Source organism: Capricornis sumatraensis, chromosome 1 (genome assembly GCF_032405125.1).
Source record: "Capricornis sumatraensis isolate serow.1 chromosome 1, serow.2, whole genome shotgun sequence".
In the NCBI taxonomy this organism is placed as follows: Eukaryota; Metazoa; Chordata; class Mammalia; order Artiodactyla; family Bovidae; genus Capricornis; species Capricornis sumatraensis.
In genome coordinates this window covers 193418687-193436160 of record NC_091069.1, presented here as the reverse complement: position 1 = coordinate 193436160, position 17474 = coordinate 193418687, and the positions used below count along the sequence as shown (strand labels likewise).

The following is a 17474-nucleotide window of genomic DNA, read 5'->3' as shown; positions in this document are numbered from 1 at the left end:
CATGGAAGGGTAAGATTGCTCATTCATTTAATGAAAGACGTATTGTCATATTTTTCTTTAATGCAAAGTTTCCAAGTTTCTGTATCTTTAGCTTAAAAGTTTAAGAATAATGAAGCCTGTTTGTGAACCTCAACTTGTTTTATTCTGCACTAAACAAGTTGATTAAAAAAATCCATCAACTGATGCATTATTACTCATTTCTTTTTCAGAAACTACTTCCACAGTTCACAAAAATTAATGTGTCAATTTTGGGGACACATTTAAAGATAGAAGCTGAGAGTGTAGGGAATATTTGGACAACTTTTGACTGGAAGAAAACTACTTGCCTCCATGTTTAGTGTTTTTCTACAAGAATTCATTAATTATTCACGAATTACACAAATGAGATAATTTTGTTAGAAAAAAAGTGATGAATGAATTTGTTTTTCTATTCAGAACATCCAGCACAAAGCCAAGATGGTACATTCTCTCACCATTTCTTTAATAAGTCTCTTATTCATATGTTTAAAGAATGAGATCATTTGGCAAAAAAAAAAAATATACTATGATGAGGAATAAATAACAATTGTGCTGAATGATCATTTGTGTGTGCATGTGTTTTTCCTAGATCACGAGATAGGAAGGAAGTGGTACTCACTGATTGAGGGTAGACCATGTGAAAAATTAATGACTAAAAATGGAAATGACAGAATTATAGAGTTGTTTTGAAGAAAGAGAAGGAAGCAGTGGAGCATTAAAATAAAGGCAGGTTTGCAAGAGCTGTGTTTCTGTCAAAGCTTATATATGCAGTACCAGAATAAGAGACACATTCCAGAGGTAGGGATCAGAGCATGGGGCTGAGCAGAAAGGAGAAGACATGTATTGCAAAGTCTGGATGGGAGAGAAATAAACGCATAACCACAGAAATGACAAGGTCAGTGTAATGGCAGAGAATAGGCATGTAGGTCTGAAGTCAGAAGAGAAGGAAGGGAAGTCTACTCTCTAAATTCTCTTTCCTGTTTAAGTATCAAAAGAAGAAAAAAAAATTTTTTTTGTATGGCCTTTCTCTTCCATGCTCATTTTTATTTATCAGATTTTGAATTTGTAACATAAATAGTTTCAGTATAAATATTTCCACCCACAGCTGTTTTTCAGAGTCTTGATAATAGACACTGATGGAGTCAGTAATCAGTGAGGTCACATGCAGGGTTCATTAGACAAAGTGCTGGGAGCTCACTTCAGAATGGATGGACTGGGAAGCTAGCTGTTGGACTGTAGGGCAGCTTCACATTCCCCACAACCAACTGAAAGGGTGATGATAAGCTGATCCAAGTGAAAACCAGAGAGATGAGCTGTGGAAAAACCCTCTGCTTCAATGGGGAGGAAATGCTTTGCTAATCTTCCTAGGGGGATCTTAGGAGATTCAGATTCCTTTAAAAATCTTTAATATTTGAACCCTGATATACAATGGAATGGAATGCCCTGGTGGCTCATATGATAAAAGAGTTGGCCTGCAATGTGGGAGACCTGAGTTCGATCCCTGGGTCAGGAAGATCCTTTGGAGAAGAAAATGGCAACCTACTCCAGTATTCTTGCCTGAAAAATCTCATGGATGGAGGAGCTTGGTGGGCTACAGTCCATAGAGTTGCAAAGAGTTGAACACGACTGAGCGACTTCACTTCCACACAGTGGGAAACTGTCACAAAGTTTGTGAGAACCTCTTTATGAAGTAGGAAGCATCTCATATAAATATTCTTTCATAAAAGTCTGTCAAATTTAATAGAGTTAGCTGTGCATTTGAAATATATGCTCTTCTCAAGTGATTTTTCTAGACTGACTGGTATGCTTAGCTTACCAGCATGAGGGAATTAGAAGAAAGGATAAAAAGTAGTTTAATTTAGGAAGGCAGTTATAGGGGTAGGTGAATAAAGCCAGGACATGAAGCTGTAGACCTGAATTCTAATATTTCTTGTGATAAAAAATAATCTAAGTGATAGAGTCAAGCTACTTCCCTATTCCAAGACTCAAGTTACTTTGCATGAAGAAGAAGAACCAATATAATTAAACTTCATAGCAGCAGCACACTTTCATCATTCAAAGTTTCTCTGCACACCTAGGGGCCGACTTACTCTAAGGGACTTCAGCAAAGGCATTAAATCCCCTCCTCGGTTTAAAGTGGCTGGGAATGGGTTCCATGGAGTACAATTTAAAAATCACTGCATTAGATTCTCTTCTGAAATTCCTTCCAGCTCTAATGACTACAGTTTTCAGACCGACTGGATAAACTGACTTAAAACAACCAAAAAACAAAACCAGTAAAAGCACAACAAACATTCCACAGTGAAAGGCTGAACGGTTTCCTTTCAAGCTATGTTCCAAATGGCTGAGTTTCAGCACTACTGTCCTGGCTTGTTATTTTCATATATCACATCATTTTTATACTCAGCAAGTCAGCTCATGTCATTTCAATTTTACATATATTTTTCTCAGTGACTAAAGATGCTGCCAGCACTTTCCCCATTAGATTCAAAAATGGGCTATTTGAAAGTTACTTACATCTATTTATTTTTCCAAGTTGAAAGTTTAGTTTTTTTTCTATGATGCATGTAATGAACATAGGCTGTACAATAATATCCTAAAATAAAAATACATAGTGGCATTTAAGATGTTTGTTAAACTTGAAGTGGTTACTCATGGTCTCTCTTTTAGTGATTACAGGTTTTCATTGGACCCTGTGGTTTGCATTACTGTTTGCAGAGTTGGGGAAGATGAACTGGTGGAAGAAGGCTGGGTGCCTTCCCTCTACAAGGTGGGTACCTTGCTAACTCTCTGAGATGCTAAGTTCGTAAGAACAGGAAGTGGTAAAAGTCCTGAACAGGAAATAATAGCAATACTTTCTGCTTACAAATATCTGAACTACTCATTTTATCAAGTGGGGATATTTTACGTTTTAGGTTAACTAGTTCTTTTTTGAGGTACTCGAACCTCGGGAGACAGAAGCCCATCTAACAATATATCTTAATGTCCATCGTTTTAATCCGATCAACAACTGGGTTAGGTTAGTTTCAAGGGAGAGGCTTGAAAGCAGGAGGTATAAAGAAGGAGAGAAACAGGGGGAGAGCAGAGGCCCACCCAGGTACAGGGACATCCTACTCTCCTCTGTTCTTAGAGTCTCATAAGTGTAACAGGTCACAGACTGGAACCCCAGGGCTGTATACAGACCCACACTGTTTTGACTACACACGGTTATAAAATTTAAAAACTGAGTTTAAGAAGTTAAAAAAGTAGATTTATTGCTTCTCTTGAAAAATGAGTACATGTGGTGACCCTGAGCCTATTTTCAATAAGATGGCAATTAGGTGGGGCTGGTAGGTGTTGCCCCTTCTAGAGGGGCCAGCAGGCGATCTCAGCCACTGTCTTTCTCACTTCTTGTTTTTCTTATACATAGTCTATTCTCATCTCTGAACTTGGTTGATCGAAGGATTTGTATCTATAACCTCAGAACAGACTTTATTGTTTAGTAGTATTATAATGTAGTCCCAAAGAAACCAAGGGGATTCTACACCTACTCAGTCCAAGACTTTTAACATCAACTCCCACCACTCACCCACTCCAGTACCTGACATTTATAAAGCACTTATTTCATGCCACACACTCTGCTAAGCATTTATGTACAGCAACTTATTTATCCTAACTACTTTGTGAAGTAGATAGAATTTTCTTCATTTTATAGCAGAGCAGCCTGAGGCTCAGAGAGGCTGGTTAATTTTTCCCGATATAGCTACTACATGGCTGTAGTCTGTTTTCATTCGCATTTCTGACTGTGAAAGCCTCGCTCTTAACCACTGTATAACAACTGCTATATTCACAATGGCCAACATGTGCAGTGGCAGAGGAGCCAGCAGACCTGAAAGGCACCAGACTCAAGTACCCAACAGTGCCCCACAGAAGGCACACAGACCGCTTACTAGTAACACAGAGACGTAATGACCGACTCAACATTCAGGAAGCCTGAGCTGCTGGTGGAACGAGCATGAGACAAAACGGCAGTGGGCCTGGATTCTAAACTCTGCTCTGACTGATGGAGGCTGCATTGGACACAAGGCTCCTCAGAGAGGCACCCCCATTTGAACCTCACAACAGATGTCTGACCCAGATGGTATTATTCCATTTTATAGATGAAGAAACCGAAACTCTGAGAACTTCAGCTGCTCACTCCCAGGCCTTCTGCTTAGTAAGTGACAAAGCTGAGAGTGGAAACTAGGAGGATGGCTGCCTCCTTCCTTTCAGGGCTCTCCTCTCTGCCTCTGTGTCACTCCAAAGAATCACCCTCTACATTTTCTGGCCTTCTACCTTCAGACCTCAGGAACATGTCAGAAGACTCTGAAATTACGATATTAGGTCTGTTCTTTCAGTTTTTCCTGGAGTCAGAGGTGATGCCTAGGGGAATCAGTACACTAATTTGAAATGTATGAAGTCGACATTCTCCCCCCACCCCTCAAATCCCTCAGCATTGTAAGTTTGCAAGCAAAAATTAAGTTATTTTGCATTACTGGAATTTCTACCCCCCACCCCCTTCTCAATTACCTAACTCAGGTTAGGTAATTGAACTATTTTCCTATTACTTGACACAAATAGGTAATGTTTTCATATTATTACTTGACACAAGTAGGTAATGTTTAGGAATAAAAGATGAGTGAAAATGCCTTTATCCCAGTTACTTTTATGTTTAACCTCTTGCAAAACTTTCCCCTTGCCTTGTATAACACTTACTGATGATAAATAGCTTTGCTGACAGATGGCGTTGATTGGACTACAGTAGTGAATTTTTATTTACTCTAATGCTGATTTCATATAGACAGCAAATTTGAAAAGCTTTGGTCTCTCTCATCAGACATAAATATGGCTTATTTTCACTGAACCATTTCTCATCTATCAATCTCTCTGGGGAAAATGCTAATGAGCCTATGTCTATTGTGAGCATAATGGGGGCAACCACAACTGCATAATGTGCTTGGTCCTTCAGAATCTCACAGCACCCTGTTTCAGAATCACCAGGCTGCCCAGCTTGTTTCTTTCTTGCAAGTCTAGAGGGGGTTTCTGTTCTTGGTGACCAACACGGAGTTCCAAGAAGGTATCCAGGAAGAGTGTTATACACGATGACAAGAGACAAGGTCTCAAGCTTTATAAGTCTTATCAGAGGTAAATGGGATCTGAATTGTATTTCAATTAAGTCACCACACTGTAATGGCAAGAAAAGCACTGGCCAGATGGTGCAGAGTACAACAAGGCAGTGACACGTATCACCCCCATTCCTTTCACTATTTATGAGTCCAGAATCAGGTCCGCTGCTCAGATGGAGGTATGACCACATTAACTGTTAGTACAAGAAGGAAGCTCAATATCCCTTCCTGTTTCTCTGTTTCTCATTCTTCCATTTTTCTTTCACATTGGCCTTTATTTTCCTCTTTAGGATTCATTCCCACAATGACCACTAGGATAAAATCACAATCCTACTCAAATGCATTTCTGCTACTGGAAACACAGGGGGGGTGTCTATACTTTGCCTCTTCTTTTTCTTAAAGGAAAATTCATAGAAATTCTAGTTTCCATGGCTTTCTTCTTGGGCTTCTTCTACAAATTTAAAAGGAGACTCTCATAAGGGTGTCAACTACAGATTGGCACCTGCCAAGAGCATTTGCCAGTGACTGAACAACAAGGGCATTTGCCATCTGCCTCTGTGGAGATCGAACCCTGTGCTGCTGCAGCTGCACCTTCAGTACCCCCTGAGGGTGGAGAGTGAGGCAGTTGGTGCTCCAGGGAAATTGGTGGAACAGGTCTTTAGACAGATGTTTTCAGGAACTGATTTCATGATCCCAATCCTTGCATCTCTTCCTATCTAGAAAATCACTAAATTCCTTCATCAGTTCCTCATGACTAGCATAAAACCTTTTGTAAAGTAAGCTTTTGATTGCACTGAACTCCTCCTTCACCAAAATCTGATATGTTGACCTTCTCCCACTACCTCTTGGGAAGAGAGAGCTATCTGAGGTGCTGTCTCCTAGACTGCAGTCCTCATTTTGACCCAAATAAAACTTAACTCGCAACTCTCATGTTGTACATCTTTTTAGTGGATAAAAGTTTGGGGCTAAGAAAGGTACGTGTTGTCTCTCTCCATGGTGCTTCTCATGTCTGGTCAAGGCTCTCCTGGGGGAGGCTGTCTAGGGATGGGAAAGGTGAGTGGATGGTAACAACCACTTTTCAGCTCTAATTATGCATATATTTGCTTGGAAGGGCATTTCTCTCCTAAGAAAGCTACAGGGGCCAAGAGGGAAGTAAACTGTGAAGGAATGTTTATAGAAAAGATTATTCCTGTGAGGGTTCAATAAATACTGGCCAATTATGATACTTCCTAGTAGGTGGTTATTTTATATAATTACAGTACCGAAGCAAATCAACCTCTTAATGCCCACCTATGGGATGACCAATAATGGGCGACCATAGGGAGCTATGTAGGATGATAGACGGTGTATTGGATTGCATATCAAGAGGGAAGGCTGGCTTCCAGTGCTCTCTCTGTACTTAACCAGGGACTCAGAGCAACTCAATGCAGCTTTCCAGATCTCAGTGTTCCTTTTTGCTAAATTGGGGTTTTGGGGTGGTATTATGGACTGAATGTTTGTGTCCCCTCCAGATTCATATATTGAAGCCCTAACCTTTAATGTGTTTGTATCTGGGGACACGCTCACAGGGAGATGATAACGATTAAATTGTGCCTTAAGAATGGGGCCCTAATAAGAGGACGAGACACCAGAGCTCGCTCTCTCTCTCTGCCAGGTGATGATGAGAGGATACAGTGGGGAAGGCTCTCTTTCTATCAGCCAGAAAGACAACCTTCGCCAGAAACCAAACATACCAGCATGTTTATCTTGGACTTTCTAGCCCCTAGAGCAGTGAGAAAGAAATATGTGTTGTGTAAGCCACTTGGTCTATGACATTTTGTTTGGCTGGTCAAGCAGGTGATGATGACCAGCTAATTAAAATGACATACTCAAGAGTCCCTTGGACTGCGAGGAGATCCAACCAACCAGTCCATCCTGGAGGAGATCAGTCCTGGGTGTTCACTGGAGGGACTGATGTTGAAGCTGAAACTCCAATACTTTGGCCACCTGATGCAGAGAGCTGACTCATTTGGGAAGACCCTGATGCTGGGAAGGATTGAGGGCAGGAGGAGAAGGGGACGACAGAGGATGAGATGGTTGAATGGCATCAACGACACAATGGACCTGGGTTTGGGTGGACTCCGGGAGTTGGTGATGGATAGGGAGGCCTGATGTACTGAGGTTCATGGGGCCACAAAGAGTTGGACATGACTGAGCAACTGAACTGAACTGAACTGAACTGGTTTATAGTTTATAAAGTACTTTTACAAACTCATTTTCTTAGAGAAACTCTAAGAGGTGGGAAGAGCAGAGTATTATTTTACATATATGGAAATACCTCAAATCACAAGGCTACCACAAGGCTACTAAGTAGAATTCAGTCAGATGCAAACCTGAATCTTTGAGCACTTTTAGTTGTAAACGGCTGTGGTTTTCTTGTTTTTATCATCATTACATTGGATATCTATGAATTCTAGTTTTTAGGTTTCCAGGTAACTCCCAGGTGAAGAATGTTAGATTTATCACAAGTGATACATATATTTTTTCTCTTCAGAACTATAAGAGTTGCTTCCTTTGACCAGATATTCTCAAAATAAGGACTAGGATCAGCAGTGAGAACTGAGGATTTAGAAAAGCAAGTTGTTGGGCCCAACTTGGACCTGACCTGCAGAATCAGAAATTCTAGGGGGTGGGTGGGACTGAGCAATTCCTGAGACGCCCTCAAGGGGATTCTGAGGCTGATAAATTTGAGAACCGTGGTTCTGATCGTCTACATCTTTGTTACAGGTTGACTTTGACATTTCCTTGCCTTATCGTACTGAAGGATACGCGGCTGCAACTCTGAGTCCCACAATCCTCTATGGCATACTGTTAAAACTGTTTTGAAATGCTTGAACCTACAAGTGTATCCTCTTTACAATGACAATATTCTATGATTTTGTGTTAGCCTTCCTTTATGTTTGCTTGGAATTTGGAAACATTTTAGAAAAAAAGTTATCTGGGTCAGCATATCACAAACCTTGAATTAAACTGACTCTATTCTAATTAAAATAGTACTTTCAAAAAGATTTAATTTACTATTTATTCAAAGTGGCTAATGGTTTTAATCACTTACACATGGTACTTGACAATCTACTCCTCCACACTGACCCCTGACATCTCAGTAACTTCAAAGGAAATTCACCTGTACGTGAGATCTATTCCTAAACAAAAGACATCCCCATCCTATCAGGAAAGAATATTTTAATAAATAATAAAAATAACCAAAATACATCTATAAAATTTCTTTTAACATTTATCCTAGAAAGCCAAATATAGAACTAATTATATTAATTATATGTAAATGTACATATGTATATTATATATGTTATATAATTATACATATAATGAAATATTTTTATATCAAATGTCTGGGTTTTAGAGGTATAAAGATTTTTGTCCAATGCTTCCTTTGATTACTTTCCTATGCTTGGAGTATGAAAACTAGGGATTTCTGGAAAAGAATATGGACTTCAATGCTAATGTGATCTATTTATATTTAAATGACTATAGAACTGTGTGGGTGTGTAATTACATATTATGTGGCACCTCTTATTACCTTAGGACATCAACACTGACCTAAGAATTCTCTGGAACATTTTCTTATGTATCTTAAATAAATCTTGCCACTAAAGTTTCACAAAGAGAAAAGCACAATATTGCCTTTTAAGAATAAAACTTACACATTTCCAAAATTACTTTTTCTTATAGAGAAATAACAAAGAAATCACCTTTTACCCCCTTAAATGTGGGCAGCCAGAGTGAATAAACTCCTCATACTCTACGCTGCTTGTTATTACTGTGCTTACATAAGCCAAACTGTGGGCTTTCAGTGGAAGTATAAGACTCACAAATCACATGACTGATGAAACGGCATACAGCTTACACAGCGTTTGTAGAGCGACAGCTTCTGAATGACAGTTTTAATGAGCTTAATGGACTTCTGACCATCACAGCACTCCAACTATTTTATTTATCTTCTTTAGATTTTCTTTTGGCACCATTTACTGAGATAATTTTGTAACTATATGAAGACTGACTAACAAATTTCTACCATGTTTCTGAAAAGACCCAGGAAGACTAAATTGAACATAAAGATTCCTCCTCCCCTGCCGAAATATGTATAATAACTATGAGATGAAGCAGTATTAAAAAAAACTATTCCACACACATCCACTCACAAACACACATGCACTTTTAATGTTGATCTCTTAAATTCAGGATGAATTGTTAATAGTGTTATAAAGACTAATGAGAGTGTTTTCCCAAATATTTTACTTTGAGGTTGTCAATCCTGTCATTGTTTCTACCTAGGATTTACTCATTACATCAACACCAAATAAACCGTCCCCAAAAGGAGGGACTACTTTTTACTGCCAACAGCAAACACCAAAGCCAACTCATATTCATAATTACTCATCTTTTAAAACAAGTTTTGACATGAATGACTCAGCAAAGCTGGGTTACTGCCAACTGCTGCCAACTGGTCCAGTGGCACCAGAGGAAACATGAGAACTAGAGTCAACAGTGATGGAGAAACTGAATCCTCCCTCTTTTGATCCAGGTAAGAAAAGTGTTATTTTCTAAAGAAGCAGGAGAGTAGGTTCTATTTTTTAAAAGATTCTTTAACAGTTAACAAGATGTGTTTAGGCACAACAATATAAATTTGTGAAAAGTACAACAACAGAAAAATAACAACTCTCTTTTCTGAATCCCCAAATTCACTTAAAAAAAAAAAAGCTCTAGGAAAAAATGAAGAAAAGAAAGAAAAGCAGCTCTGGCAGTAGAACAATATTAAAGAACTGCAAAAAGAATGGGAATTTAACTTCTTCATGATTAAGAGAGAAATAAAATAAAACTTTTCATTTTAATAGAGATATGTAAAGGTATATGAATTCTCCTACTCAATTGCATTTTACCTTTTTTACATTTGCCAGGGAGGTTCAGTCCTTCCATCAGAATGCCAGTCTACAGGGCAGGGTATATGGGAAATAGAGATCACACACCCAGAGAAATTAATCTGACATAGTTAAAATGACGGCTAATAGTCCGGCAGAGCACTCAGGCTCTGGTCCCACTTATTAACTGAACTGACAATTTGGCACTAAGCAGAAACACAGGGCCAAATCCAACATTCTTCCACCCTGGCTTACTCAGGAGCAGCAGGGTGAAGATAAGACAAGAAAAACCTGACTTTAGTTTGAGTGATCCCTCTAGTATGGACATACTCTGCATCTCCTGGGGAGATGCTTTGTTTGGCCAGTTTTCCCTGGAATGCTACTTCAGTAATCACAATCACTCCAGGCCTAACAGGCCAGTCTGTAAGTCAGTGTTTCTGGTTGCTCTCTTCTGATGGTCATTTTCCCTTTTATTCAGAAGCAGACACAATGGCCCCTTTAATGCAATCACCATGATGCAAAACAAATGGCATGATTAGGAAATTGTCCAAATTCAACTCGGCTTTCTGTAACTTGCTGACTGCCTTCATTCTAATAGCTTCATCTGTTCAGATCTCTGAATTATTTCTCTATCCCTACCTGAACTTATGTCAAAATCATCAGAATCACAGCCACTTACACATGAAATAGATGTGCAGTTCTCTTGTCTCCTTGATAATTAACCAAGACATTAGGGGCTAATGCCAATTCCGTGACATGAGCTGGATACCTTCCATTACCTGGTATGCCATTGTTTATGGTCTATTAAGCAGTTTTCATTTCACCTTATGGGCCCATATAAAATACAAGCTAGACGTTTCTCAAATTACAAGAAGTTTTAAAGACTATTACCTAGCTTCTTTTTTGGTTTGTTTTGAAATTTGAACTCTCTAAATTTACTGCAGAAAATCTGTGAAAGTAAACAGGGCAATATGTTTTAAACTTCTCAGTTTGAAAGTCTTTTATCCTCCTCCTAAATTATAACTGTTTTACACTAATAGTAGCATTTCTCATTTTCAAAATAAGATACATTCTGGTTCCTGTTTAAATATTTTTTCCAAATCAAATTATCATTGTTCTGATTTATTTTTTCAAGTAGGGTTTTCAATTTCCAAACATTCTCTTATTTCGCTCTGTTTTATTTTTCTTCATTCTTACATACAGGACATACATGTTGACATCATGCAGAAGTCAGTGTATTAGAGGCCTTAGACAGAGAGGCCTAGCTGCTCTCAAAATCTACCTTATGCAGGCCTCAGTTAGTCAGGCTAATAAAGTTGCCAGGGCAGAGCTGAAAGCTCAAAGGGCTCACTGTCGTCAAAAATCTACAATGCAACAGTAGAAAATGTATGTAAGCATTCACTTACCTGCTTTTGATCAACAATTATTTCCAGGTCTTCGTCACTGCTTAGTTTTCCATATCCTTTTTCTTTATTTTTCTTGTGAAAGAATAATTTTAAATTATCATTTAGTTTCTTTCCATTAATAATGTTAATTCCTACTTAATACTTTTTAAAGATAAAAGTCTTTACTTAACCTTGTTCACTAGTCATAATACATCATTCTTTACGCCAACCTCTCATGGACAGTAGCAAATATTTTTATTAAATTGCTGGCTTCTGCTTAGCCTCTCCCATCCAAATTATACCTTTAATCCTTTTCTGAATACTGTTATGCTTCTTTTTCAATTCTATAGTTTCAGAAAAGATTCTTTAATAATTCAAGATAAATAATACATTCCTTAGAGTCCTAGGGCATTTTTCTTAAACACTGAAGCTGCATTTAGTGATCATATTATGCTTAAGACTTCAGGTACTAAATGTTTTCTTTTAATCCTTCATATATTTTTAAGAATAAGCAAGTATAACACCACTCAGATAATGAGTCTTCAGATTTTCTATGTGCTGTGCCATGCTTAGTTGCTTAGTTGTATCTGACTCTGCAACACCATGCACTGTAGCACACTAGGCTCCTCTGTCCATGGTGATTCTCCAGGCAAGAAAATACTGGAGTGGTTTGCCATGCCCTCCTCCTGGGGATCTTCCCAACCCAGGGATGGAACCCAGGTCTTCTGCATTGCAGGCAGATTCTTTACCATCTGAGCCGCCAGGAAAGCCCAAGAATACTGGAGTGGGTAGCTTATCCCTTCTCCAGGGGATCTTCCCAACCCAGGAATTGAACCAGGGTCTCCTGCAATGCAGGCTGATTCTTTACCAGGTGAGCTACCAGGGAAGCCCCAGATTTTCTATATTTGCCTATAAATCTGATGAAAACTGATACTGGAAGAGACAACTCAGAAATAATTTTTAAAAGGTAAATAAGAAAAGTTTCAAAATTAGATAGCCTAAAAAGTTGGAAGAGTACAGGCCATTTAAAAAAATATTCTTTATTGGCATTTTTTCCTCCATCTGTCTTTCCCCATAGCAAAAGTTATAAAGTTAGAAAACAACACAGATCATGCCAACAGTTTTACTGTTGTGTTATGGGAGAGAGATAATATGTCTGAATCTTCTTTTTCCCCCTTTCTCCCAGTGCATGGTTAAAGGAAATACCAGGAATGACAGCTACTTCTTCATAATTTCAGAAATTATTAGTACCTTGCAGAGGACCAGTAACAAAAAGAAAAGAAAATTCACTACCTAATTAGCTGTAATCCAAGATTGCTATCTTTAAAAAAACAAAAACAAAATCCTGCTCAGTATTAACTATATCAACTACAATTAAGGGAATTATAAATATTTCTCATGTTTGCATCCACTGTGCCACATTAAGATCCTTGTCTTATTACGGGAAGAATTACATCCTTCAGCAAACATGACAAACATCTTCTTTACATTATGGGACATGATTCTTGTCTGTTTTTTCTCCTATAACGTTTTAAAAGCAGATTTCCACATTTCCCCACTCCCTCACCCCTCCAACAAACACACCTCTGATTGTTGTGTTTTTTTTTCCCCTGTGATAGAGATTTCCTGAATATTCAGTACTAGGATGCATAAATAAAATCTGAATTCTCATTCATATATTAATGAGTTTAGCCACTTAGAACAGAACAGATGGCCACAGTATTTCTATTTATTATTCTTGTCCTCATTTGAGGTTCCATTTCAAGACTGATGGAAAACAAAAAGAACAAGGTTGGTTTCAATCAAACTGACTTCCTATCACTTTGCTTTCGTATCCTTTTAGTCCACTGGTCACCATAAGATATTGTCCAGAGACCCACTAATGCAAATCATTTAGAAATGCCTTTACTGAATATTGATCTATATACGTACCAAGTAGCTCATTTGCACGACCCGATTTCTGGACAAAAGGACATTAAGTAGAGATGGAATATGTGTCTTTCCATCCATTTCACTGTCAGACATCCCAGAATTCTTTGCACCAGCCGCAGTGGATTCATTGCCAGGACTTGCTGACCAGAGGACCACAGATCTCGCCCAGCAATGCTATATATAATGCGCCACACTAACCGAAGTATCCCCGGATCATCGTTTTGACTTTGTAAACATTGTGAAATCATTGAAACTAAAATTTCTTCTTTTTCTAGCTAATGTTTATCCAAGTACTGCCATGTTCCCTGACTGCCGTTCTAGTTTAATGCTCAAAAAACCCCTCCATCTATTATTAATTATACAAATTTTTGTATTTCATCTCATGCATATGGACTACTCAGTTTCTCTGTCAAAAAAGTTTTCAGTGCCCCACCCCAGACTCTTTTTGTGATTAGCAAATCACTACTAATAGATATAACAATGTTGGCATTCACAGAACATAATTCAAGATTGCCCTTCCTGCCAGTACAGATTCTATTTCTCCAGTTTAATCACAACTCCTTATCTGGTTTAGTACTAAATTTCCCCAGAAAGAGGCTAGATCAGGGAAGAAGATTATATTCCCAACTACTGTAAACAGAAGTTGGCATTTTCCAAGAGTGGGAGGAGGCATTTACAGCTCTGGGTTTGTACTTAAGCTCCTAGTCTCCAAACAGCAGACAACTGTACACAGTCAGAAGCTTTCCAGTTTTACTCTAGAGTTAAGCAATATTTTCTAGCTCACCCCATAACCCCATGGGGATTAAGCCTTTTCTAAGCCATCATGGTTATTCGCTCACTTACTGCTTATTTCTAGTGCGAGTATAATCCTCTTTCAAGCACTCAGCTTCCCACTTGGACTGCTTAGATCAGCCAGCCCAGCCAGGGATCTTCAGCTCTCCTCCCTCCTCCCAGCCGGGAATCCCTGTCTTCTATCTATGCACTTGGTCAAGCACAAAAAAGCAACTCCATAGCTCCTGCGTGGTCTTTCACACTGGTCAGAGGACTGACCTAGAAGGAGAAAGCAAGCTAACCTCCCCACTGGCCAAGCATGAGGAGGCGGGGCCTGTGGGGGAGGAGAAGCCAGAAGGGAATCATTTCCTGTGCTCCTCCCACCTCCCTGCAGCCACTGCAACTGAGGATTGCCCCTGAGGCAGTGAGGTTAGGCCCCTGTTCACCTCAGCCAGATTTTGTGCACTGCCCCTCTACATGCAGCTGAGGTGCATCAGTGCAGCTGAGGTGCATCAGTGCAGTGAAGTTAACACGGTGAGGACCTCGAGGTGGGAGAAGTGAGGAAAGAGAAAAATTGCTGAAAACGTCTCCCACTCTGTGAGAAGCTTTCAGCTGAGGATAAGTGGCCAATGTCTGACACTCCAAATACAGTATCTCTCCTCCACCCCACACCATTATGAACCCTTTCTGAATAATTGGAATGAGAACTATCTAGTTATTTTTAGTACTGATGATTTTTTTTTTTTTTAATATCACTGGATCAGAGCTGCTGTTTTCTTAGGAACATTGAGCCTGATCATCTTTCCTCTCTGTAAATGCTCCATCTCTCTTTAACCCTATCTACCTCCACAAAAATGAAACAGCAAGGTGGGTATATTCACTTGAATTAAATAAACCATAAAACTTGGAAGATGTATAGGAAAATCATACATGGCCATGGATACAGAATGTCTATTATAGAAGAAAATTTTGCAAGTAAGTAACAAAACAATAATAAAGTCTGATGGTATAGAGATCTGGAAAACAAAGCACCCAATGTTCTTTTTAGAAGAAGACTATAAGAGTTTATGAAAAAGTGAGAGTTTTAACTGAAAGCTTCCAGTGGCGTATGGGTTGAATTAAAAGAATTCATCATATTCACTAGGAATGGAATATACAAGGGAAATTTTGAAAGGGAAAGGAATATATGATTTAATTAATTGTGCCAATTAGCCTCAATTACAATTTTTGCCTAACTATAGATATCAAAATAAGTGTAAAGGTTTACATATAAATACTTCAAAGAATTTTATTACTAATTCTTATTCAATACTGCAATGTGATAAACAGTAGACCGAATATTTACTAAAGCAAATGTTAATGAAAAATATATAATATATACAAAAGAAACAAAGACCATCCTACTCTTTTCTTCGTGGTTGTCAGTTTTCAATTCCTATCTTATTTTTCCTATCTTCAATCCTTTCTCTACCACCTTCCTTCCTGCAGCCTACAAAATTGCTCACTTTTCTCCTGTCCTAAAAGATGACTTCCTCACTTCTGCTTTTCCCCTAAAGGCATTCATTTAATCTCTCTTCTCTCTTTATCATCAAACTTGAAAGAGTGGTCTGTGCTCACTAGCCATCAGTTCAGTTCAGTCGCTTAGTAGTGTCTGACTCTTTGTGACCCTATGGACTGCAGCATGCCAGGCCTCCCTGTCCATCACCAACTCCCAGAGTTTACTCAAACTCACGTCCATTGAGTCAGTGATGCCCCCTTCCTATCTCTTCACTTCTAAGCCAATCACAATCAGGTTGCAATTTTCTGAAACTGCATTCTTGACAGTCACCAATGGACTCTTAATTATTAAATTCTATAGCAGCCCTTTTTTAGAGTTAATTGTATGAGGTGGTTTAGTCACTAAGCCGTGTCCAGCTCTTGCAACCCCATAGACTACAGCCTTCCAGACTCCTCTGTCTATGGGATTCTCCAGGCAAGAATACTGGAGGGGGTTGCTGTTTCCTTCTCGAGGGGATCTTCCCGATCCAGGAATTGAACCTGGGTCTCCTGCATTGCAGGCAGATTCTTTACCAACTGAACTACAAGAGAAATCCTATAATTGCATGAATTAGTCCCAAATGCAATTTATGATTGACTATAGATGTCAAAACAAATGCATATATTCTTTCAGTGATCAGGTCTGTATCATGATTATGTATTTTCAGAAATATCTTTGCTGTTATTTACACTATTATAGCTATTAAATGGTATTGCCAGCAGCTGAATAGAGGATCAATGAGAGAGGGGAGGATTGGGAAGGAAGATGCTGTGCTAAGAAGATACTTGCTGAGTTTGTAGTTCCTTTGGAAAGTTCATCCAAGTGGAAAGATCCAGTTGTTCAGTTGGATATATGGGTCTATATTTTTAGAAGAGAGATAAGGACAAGACATATGGATTGATGGAGATAATTAAAATTGTCAGAGAGGTCGAGCTCATTAAAAAACAAAATGTGGAGCCAGAAGAGATGAGGACTAAGGCTGGCATCCTGGAGAATCATTTCATGTAAAGAATGGGCCAAATAGAAGAACCCAGTGAAGGGAAGTGGAATAGGAGTGGGCATAGGTGTAGGAGGGGAAACTCAGCGCAGTCACAGGACATACAGTTGTAGATGGTGTCAAATGCTGATGGAAGGTTAAAGAAGGAGGCGAACTGCATACTTCCACTGTATTTGGCATTTTGGAAGTCATCAAGGATGCTAGGAAAAGAAGAATTAATGATGAAGGAACCAAGATTAAAGTAAATTAATGTATACATTGGTGGTAATGGTGAGAGGGGACTTATTTTTTCTTAGAAAGCTTGAATGAAAAGGGAAAGAGGACAAATTTGTTAAGGTGGTAGATCTTATGTCCTTAAGTTACAGCTTTAAAGAGAGAAAGAGAGAGAAATAGAAAGAGAGAGCAAGAATGCTAGTGCAAAGGCAAAAAATACAGGGCAAGCATACTGGGAGAGTTACAGTTCTCCCTCCTTCCCTTGTGTAAAGGCATTGAGTATGTTCATAGTTCAAGAAGCAGCAGTAATGAGAGTGAAAATGTAGATACCAGAGGATGAAGGGGAATAATTCATGAAGCATGAAAGTAAGAACAAAGTGCTTTTGGAGAGAAAGAAAAAGTGCCTGTCTCTCTTAAAATTATAATTACGTGATATATATTTACAGAAGAAAAATCTAGACATATATTTCAAATATTAAGTGTCTTATTCTCTGGGTAATAGAATTATGCATGATCTTTATTTTCTGTTTAAACTTGGGAGTTCTTGAAATAAGAATGATT

General features: G+C 38.7%; 1 protein-coding gene across 5 annotated transcripts in view; it reads right to left on the bottom strand.

Annotated features, from left to right (window-relative positions):
* The window catches only part of PEX5L (peroxisomal biogenesis factor 5 like), a 206019-nt gene extending 191765 nt beyond the window's left edge, over window positions 1–14254 (bottom strand). For 3 of the 5 annotated variants that reach the window (XM_068989247.1, XM_068991028.1, XM_068989881.1), the window contains exons 1-3: window positions 14235–14254; window positions 13396–13555; window positions 11485–11556 (exon numbers count right to left, since the gene is read on the bottom strand). In XM_068989247.1, the coding sequence (XP_068845348.1) occupies window positions 11485–11556; window positions 13396–13488 (165 nt within the window). In that variant the 5' untranslated portion in view covers window positions 13489–13555; window positions 14235–14254. Of the gene's footprint in view, window positions 1–11484; window positions 11557–13395; window positions 13556–14234 lie in introns of those variants that run through there. The other 2 variants (XM_068988536.1, XM_068990473.1) reach the window with 2 other exon arrangements.
* Window positions 14255–17474: the final 3220 nt, after the last annotated feature.